The sequence below is a fragment of the Podarcis filfolensis genome (genome assembly GCF_964270895.1).
Source record: "Podarcis filfolensis genome assembly, chromosome: 7".
Classification (NCBI taxonomy): Eukaryota; Metazoa; Chordata; class Lepidosauria; order Squamata; family Lacertidae; genus Podarcis; species Podarcis filfolensis.
In genome coordinates, this window is record NC_139603.1 from 10,175,216 (window position 1) to 10,194,663 (window position 19,448).

The following is a 19,448-nucleotide window of genomic DNA, read 5'->3' on the forward strand; positions in this document are numbered from 1 at the left end:
TTGCTCTTGCATGGGGCAGGATGTTCTCTGGGGGTTTTGTGTCCAACACAGGTGCGTTGGGGACGCTGCCCGCGGGCGCCCCTCCCATCCACTTCTTCAGCCGTGCGTGGAGATACCAGCGTCCGGAGTGGTATCAGCAAGGCGGTCGTCCGGTGCCTTCCTGGAGATGGTCAGCTTCAGAGGATCGTCAGGATTCAATGTAGCTGTCCAGTTAGGCAGAACCTTCTTAACACGGGTGTGGTGGACCCACGGGGTGATGCCGGCGACTTTAACAGCGGTGGGGGTGGATATCAGTACGGTATGCGGGCCTTTCCAGCACGGTTGCAGGGGTGCCTGGGCCCAGTCCTTGATCCACACCTCGTCGCCTGGCTCAAACTGATGCAGGGGCTCGGTTAAAACGCATGGCGTGCGAGCCTGGGTCCACCTATTAAGAGAAGAGAAAACTCGGGAGAGTGATTGCACATAGTTTTCTAACTGGACATCTCTGCTCGCGCTTGGCGATATCATCCTAACGTAAGGAACTGGCCTTCCAAACATTACCTCAAAAGGTGACAAATGGGTGCGTTTCTGAGGTAGGCTCCTGACCCTTAACAAGGCTAGGGGCAACATGGACACCCAATTAGAGCCAGTTTCCTGAGTGAGTTTGGACAACTGGTTTTTCAATGTCCTGTTCATTCTTTCTACTTTCCCAGAACTCTGAGGCCTATAGGCGGTGTGTAGTTTCCAGTTGATTTGTAGGGCTTTAGCCAGTTCTTGCAACACTGAGTGAACAAATGCTGGTCCATTATCAGATCCAATGGACCTGGGTAGGCCATAACGGGGTATAATTTCTTTCAAGAGGCATCGAGTCACTTCGCTGGACCGCTCGGATTTGGTGGGCCATGCCTCAACCCATCCAGTATAGGTGCACACTGCCACTAACATATAGCGGTAAAGTCCACATCGGGGCAGTTCTGTAAAGTCTACCACAAGATCTTCCATAGGGGCACTTCCAGTGTGTTGAGTTCCTGGGGGGACCAAAGGTCCTGTCCTTGGATTATTCTTCTGGCACAAAATGCACCCTCTGGATACTTGGGCAGCTAATTGATAGAGATTAGATATATAGAAACACTTCCCCAATTGTTGAGTGGTGGCATCCGGCCCTGTGTGGGTGGACTCATGATATCGCTGGACGATCTGACGAGACAGGGAAGTTGGTACCCATATTCGGTCATCTGGGGTGAGGTACCAGCCTTCTGTGGAGGCTTGCAATCCTTCCTCTTTAGCTGAAGCTTCCTCCGCATCGGAATAACGGGGCTTCACTGCGGTGTCCAGAATTGCTTCAGGAACCAAGGCTCCAATAAACGGTCCTGGAGGTGATTCCCGGGCTGCCTCTTTCGCTACCTTGTCTGCCAACCGGTTGCCTCTGGCTTCTTCACCCGGTCCAGTCTTATGCCCATAACAATGTACTACTGCCACTGCTTCCGGTTCCCAGACGGCATCCAAAAGGTCCAAGAGCTCTTGGGGGTGTGCTACCGGACTTCCCTTGGAGGTGAGCAAACCTCGCTCTTTCCACAGCGCCCCGTGGGCATGCAAAGTCAGAAAAGCGTATTTGGAGTCCGTATATATGTTGATCTTCTTCCCCTTTGCTAGACACAAGGCCCTAGTGAGTGCTATTATTTCTGCAAGTTGCGCTGAGGTGCCAGGAGGAAGGGGCTTCGCCTCAATAACCTGGTCTTCTAAGGCCACTACGGCATATCCTGCTTTTCGCTGGCCATTTTCCACAAAGCTACTTCCATCTACAAACCAGGTGGACCAGTGAGGGTTGGCCTTATCCTTCAAATCAGGTCTGCTAGAGTACACTTCATCCATGACTTCCACACAATTGTGGGTCGGCTCCTCACCTTCTCCAACCGGTAGTAAGGTTGCTGGGTTGAGAGCTGCAGTAACTTGGAACTTTAAGCGTGGGTTCAATAGCAGCACCTGACACTTTCTCATCTTCGCTTGGGACAGAAAATAAGTGCCTTTCATATCAAGCAGAGCTGGGACTGCATGGGGTGTCACACAAATGGTGTCTTGTCCAAATGTAAACTTGTCTGCCTTCTCCAGCAGAGTAGCCACGGCCACTACTGCCCTCATGCAAGGGGGCAATCCCTGCTCCGTTGGGGTCAGTCGTTCTGATAAATATGCAACGGGCTGCTGCCAGCTTCCCAGCCTTTGGCACAACACTCCCTTGGCTATCCCCTGATCCTCGTCTGTATACAAGGTAAAAGGCTTCTCGGGGTTGGGGATGCCAAGTGCTGGGGCCTGTTGTAATGCAGCTTTGAGGTCCTGGAAGGCCTGCTGTTGTTCAGGTCCCCAAACAAATGGGTCTTTCTCCATTCCTCTTGTGGATTCATGCAAGGGCCGAGCAATGCTACTATAGTTTGGTATCCATATTCTGCAAAACCCTGCAGATCCCAAAAATCCGCGAAGTTCCCGGCGGGTTTTAGGCTCTGGTATTTGGAGTATAGCTTGCTTCCTTTCATCCCTTAACTTGCGTTGCTGGTGGGATATATCGAACCCCAAATATTTGACGGTAGGCTGACAAATTTGAGCCTTTTTCTTTGAGACACGGTATCCGGCCTCTGCCAAGTGATTTAACAGCTCCTTTGTGGCTTTTAGACACGTGTCCTCGTCAGAACATGCCAATAAAAGGTCATCTACGTATTGCAACAAAACTCTGGTGGGGTTGGTGGGGAAGTTTGCTAGGTCTGATGCCAAGGCTACCCCAAAAAGGGTGGGTGAGTTCTTGAAACCTTGGGGAAGCCTGGTCCAAGTATACTGTACTTTGGTGCCAGTTCCTGGGTCAGTCCACTGAAAGGCAAACATGGGCTGGCTTTCTTCCGCTAGGCGGCAGCAAAAGAACGCATCCTTCAAGTCCAGTACAGTAAAATACTGTGCAGTGGGTGGTATAAGGCTGAGCAAAGTATATGGGTTTGGCACATTCGGGTGGAGGGTCTCCACAGCCTGGTTCACAAGCCTCAGATCCTGAACTGGTCTGTACCCCCCTCCTTCCTTCTTTACTGGTAATAAGGGTGTGTTCCACTGGGATTGGCAAGGTTTCAAAATTCCATACTGCAGTAGCCGGTCCAAATGGGTCCATACCCCTTCTGCAGCTGCTCGTGGGATGGGGTATTGGTTTACTGCCACAGGGTTTGCGAAGGGCTTGGGTTTCACAATAATGGGGGGAATATTTTTAGCCATGCCCGGTGGATTGTCTTCAGCCCATACGCGGGGGTTTGCTTCCTGCAAAATTATCTCTGGGATCTGGCCCTCCTCTTCTTTTACCATCATCAACCTCCAGTGTTCCCTCAAAGGGACTTCTAGAGAAAGTTCTCCCACAGGACCAGTGTTCATAACAACCTTTCCATTGGGGGAAAAGGCAATCTGGGCTTGTAGTTTAGTTAACATGTCCCGACCCAACAGTGGAATGGGGCACTCAGGGATGTAGAGAAACTTATGCTGGACTGTGTGTCCTCCCAGTTTGCATATGACAGGTTGCAGGAATGGTGCCTTTTGTGTTTCGCCCGTGGCCCCTACAATGGTGATTGCTTGTTGGGTTGGTTTGGATATAGCTGTGGGCAACACCGAGTGGGCAGCTCCCGTGTCAATCAGGAAAGAAAAAGTCTGGTTCCCTGTTTTCATTTTGACCGTGGGCTCACGGGAACCTAAGTCAGTTGGGCCCGGTCTGTCCTAATACTGGTTCTCTTGGAGACTCATGGCTCCTGCAGGTCCTCCTGGGATAGGTGACTGCCAAGGACGTCCCTGCCCACGACCTCTTTCCTTCCCGGGTACCCAAGACTCAGCTGTGGGGTTCATTGGGTTTTCTCTTCCTTGGCCCCTTCCTTTAGAATTTGCCTGGGGGCATTCTCGCTTCCAGTGCCCATCCTGCTTGCAAATGGCGCACTGGTTTCGACCTAGTCGGGCTCGCCCTCCTCCTCGGGTGCTTCCTCCTGTTGGGGTTCCTGCCTGGAGCGCCATCAATTTCCTTGCTTGGTATTTTTCCTTCTTCTTCTGAGCTTCCTCCTCTCTCTGGTTATAAGTGGTCTGCGCTATTTCCAGCATCCATTCTAGGGTGTGACCTATGAACCCCTCGTTTTTCTGGATTTTTCGGCGAATATCAGGCGCCGCCTGAGCCACAAAGGCTGCTTTTACGATAGGGGCATTTGCATCATCATCTGGGTCTAAGGGAGTGTACTGCCTGTATGCTTCCTTCAATCGCTCCAAAAATGCCCCAGGAGGTTCCTCGGGCTTCTGGACCACCTCCCTAACCTTCATCAAGTTGGTGGGTTTTCGGGAGGCTCTCCTCATCCCAGTCAGAACATGTTGACGGTAGGTATTCAGGGCATTCTGACCTCCCACCTCCTGGTAGTTCCAATTTGGGGTGGTGGATGGATATGTCTGGTCTATGTTGTCATCCCCTGCCCCATTAGCTCTTAAATGTTTCCTCGCCTCCGCATGGACCCTCCTAGTTTCTTCTGTAGTTAGCAGTGAGTCCAGGAGGTACTGGACGTCATCATAAGTGGGATTATATGTCTTAAAAATCCCCTCAAATAACTTTATAATCTTTGCTGGATTCTCCTCAAAAGAGGGATTTTGGTTGCGCCAGTTGCACACATCAGAACTAGTAAAAGGGACATGTTGGATGGTATATGTCCGCGGTGCTAGCTCCCCGTTTGGTCCCGGGGGTCCCGGTGGGTCATAAACTCGGCGTAGAGGGGCGAGTTTTTCTACTTTTTCCTTTAATTCCTTCCTTGCCTCATGCGCCTTTGCCCTTTCCCATGCATTTAACAAGGCTCTTTGCTCCTTCTTCATCTGTCCTGAAGTACACGTTGCCGCCGTCAGTAAGTGTGGCGACACATCCACCTCATTCTGCCATGGTTCAACATCTCTCCTCACCTTCTCATCATCCTGCTTCGACCATCTATTCCCTTTCCTGATACGTTCCTCAAGCCTTTCTCTAAATTGTTCATCACTCTCTTCCTTGTCCTCATCCTTCGGACATTCCTGCTCCTCTGGGCTTCTCCCTCCTGGCGCCCCTCCCGCTGCTTGTGGTGTAGGTCCCTGCGGGGCCAGGGCTGGTTGCGCTGGGGGTGCTATCGGCGGGGCATACGGGGGAGGAGGCCTCAGTATCCCTCCTTCCTCCTCTTCAGGATCCTGGAGGACAGGGGGCTTTGGTCTTTCTTTTACTGCACATACTCGGGCACTTCGCCCAATAGATGTTCGGCAATTTCTCAGCCAGGTTGGGTTGTTCTCTGTATTTCTCTTCCAGGTAGAAATGTAAGGAATTTGGTCTGGATGGATCTTAATTATGTTCCGCCACAGGGGGGTCTATTAGTTGCAGGTCGAATGTCCCCTCTGATGGCCATCCTGTTCCCTGGGTGGGCCAGTCTACCTCACATAGGGTCCTGAGCCGCTCCTTTTTCAGCTTAAAGCCCCAATCATCATCCTTCGTGGCTGCTTTCCAATTGTCCAGGAAACACTGCAAGGGGGTACCTTTACTGCCTGCAGACCCCATTTCTAACAGGATACTCCGCTCCTATACAGGGTTTTTTCCTCAAACACACGGGATTCGCTACAGACCGTGGCTTGGACGAGCTCGCGCTGCCAAGAACCGCACGGACCTACACACGCTTGACCAAGGGGACGCTAAGCCCCGGCCACTCACACATTCATCCGTTCACTGGAGTATCCTGCACTCTCCACACTTCACAATACAAAATCCCCTTCTCCCTTTTCCCTTACCCTACTGGCGGCACCTTACTGCCACGGCCAGTTGAGGTTGATCAGACCTCTTGCCCTATTTTAATTCCTTCAGGGCTCACCTGTTCCGCTGCGGACCACTCCCTCGCCGGCTGTCCTCTTTTCTTCCCCAACCGGGTGTCTCCACGCAGGTACGGTGTAGCGATCTCCCCCCACGAACTGGCAGGGTGCGCGCTGGAGGTTGCAGACGCCGGTCCTGGCTGTTCACCACGGTCGGGCCTGGCCCTCCGGACCCCTGTGGGGTGGGGGCCTTATCCCGGACGAGCCCCCAAGCTGTAGCCTTTGCCTTGCTACCTTGGGATCCAAGGGCCACGCCAACCCCGGGTCGCGGAGAGTAACAAAGGTTCCAAGGAAACGTAAGTTCGAAGAAAAGAGGTTTATTTGCTGCACACAGGCAACCAGCAGAATAACTTCTGAAAACTGGCTGCGTCACATAACTTCAGGCAACAACATTTATACTTTCTCCCCCCACCCTGGTTCCCCATACATTGTTGCATATGGCTCGTGTATGGCTCGTGATCAGCTCGTGTGCCTGCTCCTGATTGGTTTAGGGGGGCATGGGTGCCTTGTGTTCAGAGGTGGTGTGATGTGGGGTGACAGTTAGGCCATGGCCTCATTTCCTTATTAGGGCAAGAGAACCGTTAGGGAGAGCAATAACTTTTCCCTCCAAAATGTTGCAACTCACTTAGCACTGCCAAAACAATATAAGCAAACATTCTATAAGTAATATAAGTGGACACTATAAGTAAAGGCTCTATAAGCAATCAGCTCCCTACAACGCCAAAGGCCCATCTAGTCCAGTATCCTGATCTCACAGTGGTCTACCAGAAACTTGTGGGAAGTCCATAAGCGGGACATGAGTGCACAGCTGATTGCAATTAACAGTTTAGAATATTTCTAAATATGCATAAGTGAAAGGGAAGAGGGATAGGACACCATGAAATGCATGTGAATATCAATATTCTAAACAGTTTGCTATAAACAAGCCAATTTGCTTTTATTTACCCTCCAGTTCTCAGTGTTGCCAATCTGCTTAAAACAGCAATAACAAAACTATAAATCTTTCAGTTAAGCAGTATATGGCCACAGAGATCATAGAATAACTTTTGCTCCCAGATTTGTACTGCCTTAGAATGCTATAGAAACAGGAGTAGAGAAAAAGCAGGCTACAGAAAGCAGATGATTTGTTTAGAGTATATTGAAAGTGGTGGCATGTCTACAGGCACTGGCACATATTATGCAAACCCTCCAAGTGTCCCTATTTTCCAGGGACGTACCTGATTTAGAGAAGCCATCCCAGTTTCTGATTTGATCCCGGAATGTCCCACTTTTCCTTAGAATGTCCCTATTTTCATTGGAGAAATGTTGGAGGGTATGGTGTTATCCGACCCCTGAGTCACCTGAAGGCAATTCTGTATAGGGATGTTTTTTTAATGCTTAATTTTTTAAATGTGTTTATGTATATTGGAAGGTGGTCAGAGTAGGCAACCCTGTAAAGTTGTGTGGGGTATAAATAGTAAAATTATAATTATGGAATGGTACGTCCCTATTTTCATCAGAGAAATGTTGGAGGGTATGTAGTATGTATACTCATCCCACTATCTTATTTGGCTTATAGGTATTGCAAGCTTTTGTGGTATCTCAGGAACTGCAAAAGCAGTGCATCCAGAGCCAGCCCCACCATTAGACATAGTGAAGCAGCTGCCTCAAGCAGCAAATGCTGGGGAACGATGCAGTATTTGAGGGAAGAGTTGCGTGCCCTGCACCCACTAAGCTAGCCTGCTGTCTTCAGGAGTAGAGGATGCTGTTTGACTACCAATATTGAAACAACATTCAATTGCCAGTCTAGTTACCTTTTGTACATGGGGACAGCACCATCATGTCGTCTGCTGCAGGCAGCAAAATGTACTGGATGGCCTGTACAGATCAAAAGAAATCAGTGCATCCTATTTACAAGCAATTATACCTTTATCGCATCACCTCTGACTAAAAATCTTATAGCACAATCCTATGCATGTTTAATCGAGAGGTTTGACAGGATCTTACACCGCAGTAAGCACAGGACTGGAGCCTAAAATTTTGTAGGCACTCAAGTGTTTTGAAAAAAAGGGTGTGTGCCTTTCATCCAACCTGTTTTTGTGATCCCCCCCCCAATAATCACTAAGTACCCCATCCTAACAACAATACATTATCAGAAATATGACTAGATTTATTATTATTATTACTATTATTATTAAAGGGGCCTCTAGTCATATAGAAAATAATGCCATTTCAATGCTACTTTTGAAACCAGTAAGATATATCCTATTTGGAAAGAGAAATATATCCCATTTGGAAAGAGAAAATAATGCCATTTTAATGGTGCTTTTGAAACCAGTAAGATATATCCCATTTGGAAAGAGAAACAATGTGGAGCGGGCATCCGTTTTCTAACAACAAAATACAAAGAGAGTCACAAGCAAGGCATATTTATGTACAGTCCTTACAATCTATTCCAGTTAATCGGGAAGCACTTAATCAGGAAATCCACTTAACTGGGACATCTCCCAGGAAACCAATCTAGCCTAATGATGGTGAATGAAAAAGATGATGGGCCATCTCGCTTGGTACTTAGAATATACATTTTGTTGTAGCTCTCGTCTTGCTTCCCTCCCCTCCGCACCCAGCTCCACTTACTCCTACTAAATAAAAAAGAACAAGAGGGGCATTGATTAACCAGAATACTAAAAGATCAACTTTTGTTAAAACTGAGAGAGCGTTATGCAACAGTTCTATTTTCTTATAGAATTCATACTGCCAACTCTCAATAGCCATCCGTGGCAAACAAAAAAACAAAAACATCAGTACATTAGTATCCTGTAGCTCCTCACACACTCATCCAAAATCTCCAGAGAAGCTACCACTGGTGGTACTTTTGTTGGTGGTAGCAGCCATTAAGCCCCAAAATGGGGCCTTCCGGAAGCCAGGAAGGAGAAGCCTCAGTTCATTAGAGAGGCTTTAGGATTGACCCTTTCTCTATGCCAACCTATAGCTGGGGTGGGTGTGGGTGTGTACACACACACACACACACACACACACACACACATCCCTTTTACAGTGGTACCTCGGGTTAAGTACTCAATTCGTTCCGGAGGTCTGTTCTTAACCTGAAACTGTTCTTAACCTGAAGCACCACTTTAGCTAATGGGGCCTCCCATTGCCGCCGCACGATTTTTGTTCTCATCCTGAGGTAAAGTTCTTAACCTGAGGTACAATTTCTGGGTTAGCGGAGTCTGTAACCTGAAGCGTATGTAACCTGAAGCGTATGTAACCTGAGGTACCACTGTATTTGGAAGTGGAGTGGGAAAGCACAGTGCTTTTTTACTGGGGGTACACAGGGCTACGCATACCCCTAAACATTTTGTCAATCTTTGTGCTTTAGTCCATTTACTGTATTTATTTTTCCTGATTTGAACTATAAAATGGTGATTTTCTTGAGTCAAAATGAGAGTACCCTTAAACATTAAGTAAAAAAGCACTCAGTTCCAGCACCTCTCAGGTGGGCACCATTGCCATGAGTTCCAACACCTCTTTTTCTAGAAAAATAGCACTGTACATATAAATACAAGTGGCAAAAGAGAGGCTAAGAGCATCCCCTCACACCTTTTAATCTGGCTGCCCCGTAGCGTCAGATTTAGGGCATTGCAAGGCAGTTCTAGCATTCAGGGTGCCAAGCTGAAGGGGTGGAAAACAACAACAACATTATTATTATTATTATTATTATTATTATTATTATTATTAATATGGGCACCTACTGAGAAGATTCATAAAAAAGCAAGCGTACTAAAAGGAATTATTGTGGAAATAAGAAAGGTGTTTTTTTGGGGGGGGGGGTGATTTTGGCTGCCTCAGGGCACCATATTACCAAAGTTTGGCCCTGCTCCCTGCCTGTTTGACTTACGACTGCACTCTTAACAAAACACCAAACACCTTGGTTAGTTGTTGTTGTTTGTTTTTTTAACAACAAGCTACTCAAATGGCAATAAGTTTGTGAGGGGAAATGGTGTTTATGGGTTTTCTTCATCAGCTTTCCCTCCACATGTATAAAGATCTCCTCGTTCTGGAACAGTATTTCCCTCAAGCCCAGACTTATAACGAAGTTATTGGAACGAACTTTATGCCTAATCATCAATGTGATATATATATATATATATATATATATATATATATATATATATATGAATTTAAACAAAACATATTATCTTAAAACATATCATCCTTGATTTCCCCCCCATAAAATGACCCACCCTCCCCTCCCCCGACTTCCCTCAGCTCCAATCTGGTTTCTCTACAAATGCTATTCTCTGCATGTTACAAAACTGTATAAATCCTTGATTTATCTGACTGGTTATTGTCAATAAAAAGTTTGCGAGTGTTTATTCAAAACCTGCCAAGGAGTCCAATTCAGTTTGTTGTTTCTTTAAATACTTTGTAAAAGGTTCCCATTCATCTTTAAAGCCACAGTTATCCTTGTCCTGTAGTGTCAATTTTGCCAATTCCCTTGGAATATATTTTGGAGTCGCATAGGAACACGAAGCCAGTTTTCAGATATTTTCATCGTCAACCTTTTCTACACACACACACACACACACACACACACACACAAAGTTATCCTTTTTAGAACGACTTTTCCCTCCGTATTTGTTTTAAGGCCAACCCTTCTTTGGAGACCTTTATGGTCTCTGATCAGCCTGAGGCAACTGAGCCTGAGCAGGTGGGAGGGAAAGGCATAAAAGTACAGGATAAGGCTTTGCAACTGAAGAGTAACCTCTCATAACGTATCTTCAAGCTCCAAATTTAATATAAAAGAACAAGAAAGCACATCGGTCTCCTAATTTGTGGGGGGTGGAAGTGGGGAAAACACCCACTAAGTTGCTGCTACATGTCTTCTCCTGGGAAGCTTCCAAAATTACCGTATTTTTCGCTCTATAACACGCACCAGACCATAACACACACGTAGTTTTTAGAGGAGGAAAACAAGAAAAAAAATATTCTAAACGAAATAGTGGATATATGATTTTTGTGGTTCATGCTGTGGCCACAGACATGTGATCTGACAGTGAGTTTGGAGTAGCCCAATGCAAAAATCCTGAGGATCCATGTGGATCCATGCTTTGTAACCACAGAGGAGGGAAGGAAGGGGAGCCATGGATCCTCTGCTCACGACTGCAGCAGATCCCCCCCGCCACCCGCAGGCATTCGCTCCATAACACGCACAGACATTTCCCCTTACTTTCTAGGAGGAAAAAAGTGAGTGTTATGGTGCAAAAAATACGGTAGCTTCCTTCTTCCATTAACCTTTCTTTCCAGTCTATCAACACTGAGGGGGAAATAAGCAGAGGAGAACTGAATACACGTGTCAATAAAAGGAGTACAGATGGAGGATTCGCAAGAGCAATGTGTCTGCTGTGTTGTGTGTGTGAGAGAGAGAACAGGACAATGAGGAGGGCCTGTGTTGCAACTCCCTCCTCAGATCCCCTTCCTTTTACCCCTGCCGCCATTTTGTCCTCACAAAATTAGGCCTCCCATAGTTTTTATGCCTTTTGTTGTACAGCTCCCCCTGCTGGAATAGTTTCTGGTGACTTCTAAACATTGCAGGCAAAACAACAGCAGGCAAAAAGTGACATTTTCACCTCAAGTTGCAAGGATTTGGCCCCTGCTGGCAAGAGTAAGGGTTCCCTCAGCAATGGCCTTAAACCATGGGTAGGCAAACTAAGGCCTGGGGGCCGGATCCAACCCAATCGCCTTCTAAATCCAGTCCAGGAATCAGCATGTTTTTACATGAGTAGAATGTGTCCTTTTATTTAAAATGCATCTCTGGGTTATTTATGGGGCATAGGAATTCATTCTTTTTTTTCTCTTCAAAATACAGTCTGGCCCCCCACAAGGTCTGAGGGACAGTGGACTGGCCCCCTGCTGAAAAAGTTTGCTGACCCCTGCCTTAAACCTTCCCATTTTCTTCTTAAAAACCTTAACCTTTGTGCAAGGAACCCACACACATACATGCTGCCCTTTGAAATAATTTCTGCCCGTTCTGTACCTAAACAGCTAGTTCTGGAGCATACGCCTGCTTTCTCAAAAAGACAGTTGAGGCACCAACAAGGTCAACCCACATTAGATTTCAAATTGACCTCCAATCTCAGTCTCCAATTTAATACGGGGAGAATTATACCAGTACACAGATAAGATTGTGGCCTGGCGTGTAGCACTTTTTGCAACTGCTGCTAGGAAAATTAGAGCAAATTATATAGCCAAGGTAGCCATTAACTGTAAAGGAGAAGAATTTATTTGATCCTATCTATCTACCTACCTCAGGCTATGCTCTATCTTTGTCACCAAACTCTGAGTATAAATTGCACACTGTATTAATTGATATTGTTTTTAACCTTAGTGGCCATGTGACGATTTTAGCTTATGAATTTTATTGTTTAATGTTTTTATTTGTACATTGGGGTACTTTTATAGCTCTGTTTAGAGTGTGTAAGGTTTTGATAACATAAATGGTTTAAGTCTTTTTTATCAATTCAGTATATTTTCTTTTAATTGTCAAATAATTCTGTGTACATTGCGACAGCCTTTGGCTATGTGCAATAAAACTGACTGAGACTGAGACTGTGACCCCTGCCCCCCAAAAAAGCCTGTCAAAGCCCACAGGCCCCCTATTGTGGTCTGTCAGCTGCTTGATTGCCCTATCCTTATTTTTCCAGTTCCAGGCAGGCAGTACAAACTGGAAAATCACTCAGCTCTACCTGAACTCCAAGCAGGCCACGGTACTTGGCTGGTCTGCATTTGGCTTGGTGTAGCCCTGATGCAAAGGGGAGAAGGCTTTTCTTGTGCAGAAAAGGAAATTTCAGGAGGTGCAGCTGCTCCATACCTGTGAATGTCAGGCTGTTCCTGCCACTGACCCCTTTTCAAAACCGTGAACCTGGGTATTTGCCAGCTTTTCAGGATTATAAATTTGTGCAAATGAATCAATGCATGGGGGAGGAGAACAAAAATAAGTATTTGTGACTTATAAAGTGTGTTTGCAGATGTATGTAAGTTTAGCAATGGCAGAAGTGCAATCAGGCAGGACATTTCAAAGCCTATTAATGTTCATTTGAGGACCTCAGCTGGTCAGTGTTGATCTATGTGCAGGGCCTGAGCCAATTGCCTCTTTTCCTTCCCCTAAAAAGGCTCTGCACTTTTGGGAGCACACTTGCAATCTTCTCCCCAAATCTAGTTCAGACAAAACCTGTTAATCCAGTTTGCACCAGCAGTCCTCTAATTGCCCAGCCCTTGTGTCAATCACAAAGCCTCCTACCTTGAAGTGTTTTTTTCCAAGAGCTTAAAAAAAAGTTTGAATTGTTTTATATAGCATCCAACAGATTTGACCAGATAAACATGGTAAGAATTTATGGGGAGGGGGACGGGATTATAGGGGATATCTTGTCCGGGACACAAAGGGAAAGGGCAATGAGGGAGACAAAATCTGCTTTTAATTTAGAGACAGTTGTGCTGTTTTAGTTTACAAGGCAAGGGAGCGGTGAGAAAGGAAGAAATGAAACTATGGACATTGGTTAGACTTGTTTCTCATGTATCAGCTGGGAATCTCCCAACACACTTTGTGAATGGGCGTGGGTCGGTGTGCTGTTCAAAGCAAGAAGTAAAAAAATCCTGCTTTGGTATGCTTCTTTAGGCCTTGAGATTTGTTTTTGTATGTTCCACACTGCAGCTTAAATACAGGAGATGTACTGTACCAAGAATTGGGACCAAACTAGAGAGGATGACGGAACATACATTTAATACATTTCTATGCACATTTAATTAAATATATAAAGAGGAGGAACTATCTGATATTAGAAGAAAAAAGTACATGCGGACAAAGGTTGAAGAACAAATCATATTATCTGTGGTACTCTTTCCCTGTTCGCTTTTTGTAGTGTGTGGGGCCTTTGCCCTCTCTCTTTAAGAGATATAACTGATATGTAATAGAAACTCCCCTCTCCTCCTTGGGGGTGGTTCCCTCCTTAGTCAACTGGGAACCAGTTGGAATCATAATTATTTGAGGGAAAGAAATGTGTTCCAAATGTGCTTTAAAGGTATCATGCGTGGATGCTACAGTTTACTTTGGCTCCAGTGCTCTCCCACTGATGGTTTTTGAATCCATGTTGAAAAGCTATCTAATAGTTTCTTGACAAGTGCTGCTGTCTGATGCATTTCCATCAAACCAGCTTCAATCTGAAAGGAAATATTAAGCCAAATTCATTCTGCAGTTAGACGTAGGTGTGTACCTTTGAGGCAGCCGTTGGACATGCACAGATAATGGTGTATGCACAGATGACAACTGAACAAATAGCATGAAACATGTACAGTGAGTGGTACCTCGGGTTACATACTAACCCAGAAATAGTGCTTCAGGTTAAGAACTTTGCTTCAGGATGAGAACAGAAATTGTGCTCTGGTGGTGCGGCGGCAACAGGAGGCCCCATTAGCTAAAGTGGTGCTTCAGGTTAAGAACAGTTTCAGGTTAAGAACAGACCTCCGGAACAAATGAAGTACTTAACCCGAGGTACCACTGTAATGTGCATTTGGTGAAGTCATCCTCGCCCCCTCTGATCTGTACAACAGCATGCATATGTGATTTGAAATGCAGCAGAGGGAGGCAACCTCACTACGTTTTATGCTGTGAATGCATTAGCCTTGCCCGTGTGGCTGTTATGCTGAATTTTGGTCTGCTGTCCAGCAATAAATACTATTGAAGCTTTCCTGAGTCCTGCTGCTTCCTGACATTAGGGCACACCCATTACACGGTTTCCTCACACAGTGAAACCATGAGATTCTACACCTTTTTCCTCATCAGAGCTTTGAAATCAGTAGTGAGACCAATTATCAGAAACGTACCCGGCAGGAAGAGATCAACATCCCCGGCTGTGCACTCTTTTTACTCAATAAGGCCCTTGCATTATAAAGAGAGAGGTCTTCAGCAGCCATCACATCTAATTCATTCCCCCCTCCTTTCATTATTAACCCTAATCCAAGGCAGTCTCCCATGCAGTTTCTCCCATTTCTTTCTCATGCAGGCACAAGACTTTTGGCAAGAAACAGGCTGGCAACCTTATAGCTGATCAAAAAGTTGGCAACCTTACACCAGGACAGACCTAGACAGGTTTAACTTCAGTAAGCCTTAACACCGGTAAATGTTGTTCTGTCCTCTGTTGTAACCAGTGTTATGTTTCTGGAAAAAGAGGTGCTGGAACTCACCACGAATGCTGCCCTTGTTCTTCTTTAATGGCAATGGCACCCACCAGATAAGTTCTGGAACTGAGTTCTGGTGAGTTGCAGCTGAAAAATAGCCCTGGTTGTAACTCTTTTTTTTTTTTTTAAAAAAAAGACCACAACAGTAAATCTACTTGTGTAGTTGCTTGTTTACTTGCATTATAATACTACACTTCGATGATATATCAACACTGAATATTTTTATGTTATTTTACTTTAGAATGCAGTGTTATACATTGTTCCTGTTAGTGTGTGTGTGTGTGTGTGTGTGTGTGTGTGTGTGTGTTAGCACAAATTTACTGGCCAGAGTGCTGTGGACTTTAATTGGTACTTTAATAGCTACCTAGATCTAAACAAGTTTTTACTCCTTCAGATTCCTATCTAAATATTTCATAAAGTGGGCAGACAGCCAGCAATGGAGCATGTAAAACACTTTGTCCTGTCTGGCATTAAACTTACTTAGAACGTGCCTTTTAATTTATGCCTCTTCTTTCCCCTGGCATGTTTGATATTTCTTATTCAGTCATTATTGCTAATCTTCCGTGTTTTACAAATTAAAATTAAGAATGATTGAAAATCCTGTACTTTGGCTTGGTTTTACGCATGCATGTTGATCACACAACAGGATGCAAAATGCTTAAGGCACAACTACTCATCTTCATTCCCAACAGACTAAGTTCTTGAATGCCAACTTTTTTCCTGCCCAAAGTTCTGTCTGAAAACATTCAGCAGGTTTAACTGTTCCTGGCATACAGATGCAGTGATAAGAAGAACCTTGCCTGCTGAAGTTCTAAAGCAACCCATATTCCTAACATTAATCTGCTTTTTGAAGAACAGTGTTTTCAAAACATTTGAAACTTGGGGCACAATACTCCTGCATTAAAATCAGAAACATATTATGCAGATATTTTCTCAGGTCAATACTCAGACAACTGAGAGGGCATCTTTTATTTTTTATTTCTTCTTTTCTTTTGTGCCTTCTACTCTCTGCAAAGTCAGCTAGGTTTCAGGGATGTCCTTGTGTTTTCTGGGCAATGATGATGTAGAATAATGTACAATTATTCTACAAATAATTATAGCTCAGGCTGCTGGAGGATCATGGATCATCTTTATTCTTTTTTTCTGCCAGTAGCACCTTAAAGACCAACTAAGTTAGTTCTTGGTATGAGCTTTCGTGTGCATGCACACTTCTTCAGATACACTCCAGTGTATCTGAAGAAGTGTGCATGCACACGAAAGCTCATACCAAGAACTAACTTAGTTGGTCTTTAAGGTGCTACTGGCAGAAAAAATTTTTTTTTTTGTTTTGACTATGGCAGACCAACACGGCTACCTATCTGTAACCCCATCTTTATTCTGTCTGCCATGATGCTTTCATTACATACAGAGTGCCAGATAGGGTCAGAGGCAATCAGGTGGTTTATATGGTTCAAAAACATTGCTATAAATATAATTCAAAACTACATCTTCTTTTCAACACCTTGCTAAATTCTCCCCCAAAATATTTAGCACTTCCTCAGTTTCACATTTTCGGTGCTTTTGGCACCAACACTAGACAGCCACAGTTGGAAATATTTATGCTTCTAAAAGCTTTATCTAACAGCTGTATGCTACCTTAAGAAAGTTTTGCCTCAAATGCACATTAAATATGTTTCTCATGAAACTGACTGTACACAGCCCCCTTTTTGTTCTGCTACGGCAGTTTCTGTTGAGTCATTTTGTTTTACACGATTGTTATTAACACAGATATGTCTCAGGACAAGTTAAATGTCCAAGATTCTTTAAGTCAAGTCTTGACAAGTATGCTCAAATTCAAGAAAAGCATTTCTGCCTTTTTCTGGTATTCGAACAACCTGTCCTCGGGACTATCTTGAGGGATTTGAAAAGCAGATTTGTACAACTTTGCTTTCTCATACTTGATGGGAAAGCCGATTCACCGACTTTTAGAAATGAGCAATGTGGCTCGGAGAGGGAGAGATGGGGATGATAGAGGAGGAATGTTAAACATAAAAAGTAGGTGGGAAGCCACAGGCACGGGAAGGTCAACAAGCAGCTTAACAGCAAAGGAGTCACCTTGTGGTATTATATAAACTTTACAAGCAGTTATTTGACAAGTACGGGAACAATTAGACAAAGCCTGATGGTTATCTTTGTGCAACTATACACAACCTCTGCCATAAAACATTACTGAAAGAACAAATCCAGAGATAGCACATTGCCCTCACCTTCCCTCTCCACCAGTTCTTCCCTTAGAGCAGCAGTTATTTAATCTTACATTAAAATAGGACTGCCTTGCAAAAATCAGGCGTATTTGCTGTGGTGGGAAATCCTCATTACTGCCACCATTTTCAGCATCTTTGGTAAAACATTTAGCCTCATAATGGAACCTGAAGGACTTACCATAAAATAACTTCAAAATCCAGCAACATTTACCTTGAGATATGTTGTTGTGAGAAGGGGATAGAAAATAATATATTGACACTGTTTTCCAAGCACATACCCTTATATGCATGTACACTAGAGACAAAATGCATCAATTCCTGCAGGTATTTTGTTATTAAAGACCTGGGGAATAACAATGGAACTTAAGGAACTGCACTCTCGCTTCTGTGGAGATAGCGCAGGTTAGGACTGGGCAATATATTGTCCAAAACTAGTTTGAAGTCCATACTGTGATATCGTTTCATAATTTTAGACCTAGCAATATATCTTGAATCGTGTGTGTGTGTCTGTGCTATGCAAAAATCACAATGTGGAAAAAACCTTGAAGCTAGCCAATGCCTCTACAGTAGCACCATCCTTATTTCAGACATTGTGGTATATAATAATAATAATATTTTTTTTTTATACCCCGCCCATCTGGCTGGGTTTCCCCAGCCACTCTGGGTGGTTTACAGAACATATAAAAACATAGTAAAACATCAAACATTAAAAACTTCCTGATACAGGGAAGTTTTAGATGTCTTTAGATGTATTCTAAAAGTATTGATATATCGCAGTGTTTAGCTGGTAATATAAAAAGATAAAGGGACCCCTGAAAATTAAGTCCAATCATGAACGACTCTCAGATTGCGATGCTCATCTCATTTTACTGGCCGAGGGAGCCGATGTTTGTCTGCAGACAGTTTTTCCAGGTCACGTGGCCAGCATGACAAAGCCGCTTCTGGCGAAACCAGAGCAGCGCACGGAAACACCGTTTACCTTCCCGCCTATTTATCTACTTGCACTTTGATATGCTTTCAAACTGCCAGGTTGGCAGGAGCAGGGACCGAGCAACGGGAGCTCACCCTGTCGCAGGGATTCAAACCACCAACCTTCCGATCGGCAAGCCCTAGGCTCAGTGGTTTAGACCACAGCGCCACCTGCGTCCCTTAGCTGGTAATATACTATACTGCAATGTTGTAAACCAGGTATCGCTCAGCCCTAGTGCAGGTCTTGGGCAAGGACTCTGAATGTGGGCATTGTATTCAAATACCTTAACTATTGTTGTAAGCCACTTTGAGTACAGTATTTTAATTGAAAAGTGGAGTATACATGCTACATCTAATCTCATTTAACTTTCTGTCCGATACCAGAGCTTGATAATGGTGGTATATCATGGCTGCTGGCTGAAGTTCTTTTTGTTTGGCTGAATATTTGCTTATAGGATATTTCATCAGTGGGAACCAAGAGCAGGAGATGGTCTCCTGATAGCTAAGGAATAAGTCTCCAGCTTTTGGGATGAGATATCGCTCAGAGCTTAAAGAAAGTGATAACCCTCCAGCCGAGGAATGGGGACAGAGAAACAGCAAATACATGCATGCATACATACCAGCTGGAGTTTGAACTGTCAGAAACAAGGAAGGAGGCAAGTGTTTCTAGCTGGGAATAACTTAGAACAGTGAGTGCAGCTGCGAAGGGATGTAAGTTCCTTGCTGGTGATCTACTACAGTGGTACCTTGGGTTAAGTACTTAATTCGTTCCAGAGGTCCGTTCTTAACCTGAAACTGTTCTTAACCTGAAGCACCACTTTAGCTAATGGGGCCTCCTGCTGCCGCTGTGCCGCCGGAGCACGATTTCTGTTCTTATCCTGAAGCAAAGTTCTTAACCTGAAGCACTATTTCTGGGTTAGCGGAGTCTGTAACCTGAAGCGTATGTAACCTGAAGCGTATGTAACCGGAGGTACCACTGTACTTGCTGTACGAATGCTTGTTTGCTTCCACTATGCTGTGCCACTATAATTGTAAACAAAACAAATATTACAAAGACACCATCAGTCTCCAGTGTCAGGTCTTGCTGAACTAACCTGCATTTTTAAAAAACCAAACCAAAACAAAACAAAATACATCCACGTTTGATATACTATAACCAGCCCTAGACACATTTCT

The 19,448-nt window shown here is 44.7% G+C and overlaps 1 protein-coding gene across 27 annotated transcripts in view; it reads right to left on the reverse strand.

Moving 5' to 3' along the window:
- Positions 1-19,448, reverse strand: part of MAJIN (membrane anchored junction protein) — a 180,150-nt gene that overhangs the window by 21,875 nt on the left and 138,827 nt on the right. For 4 of the 27 annotated variants that reach the window (XM_083624749.1, XM_083624727.1, XM_083624750.1 and 1 more), the window contains one exon: positions 7,638-7,701. In XM_083624749.1, coding sequence (XP_083480875.1) covers positions 7,638-7,701 — 64 coding nt within the window. The other 23 variants (XM_083624743.1, XM_083624732.1, XM_083624735.1 and 20 more) reach the window with 17 other exon arrangements.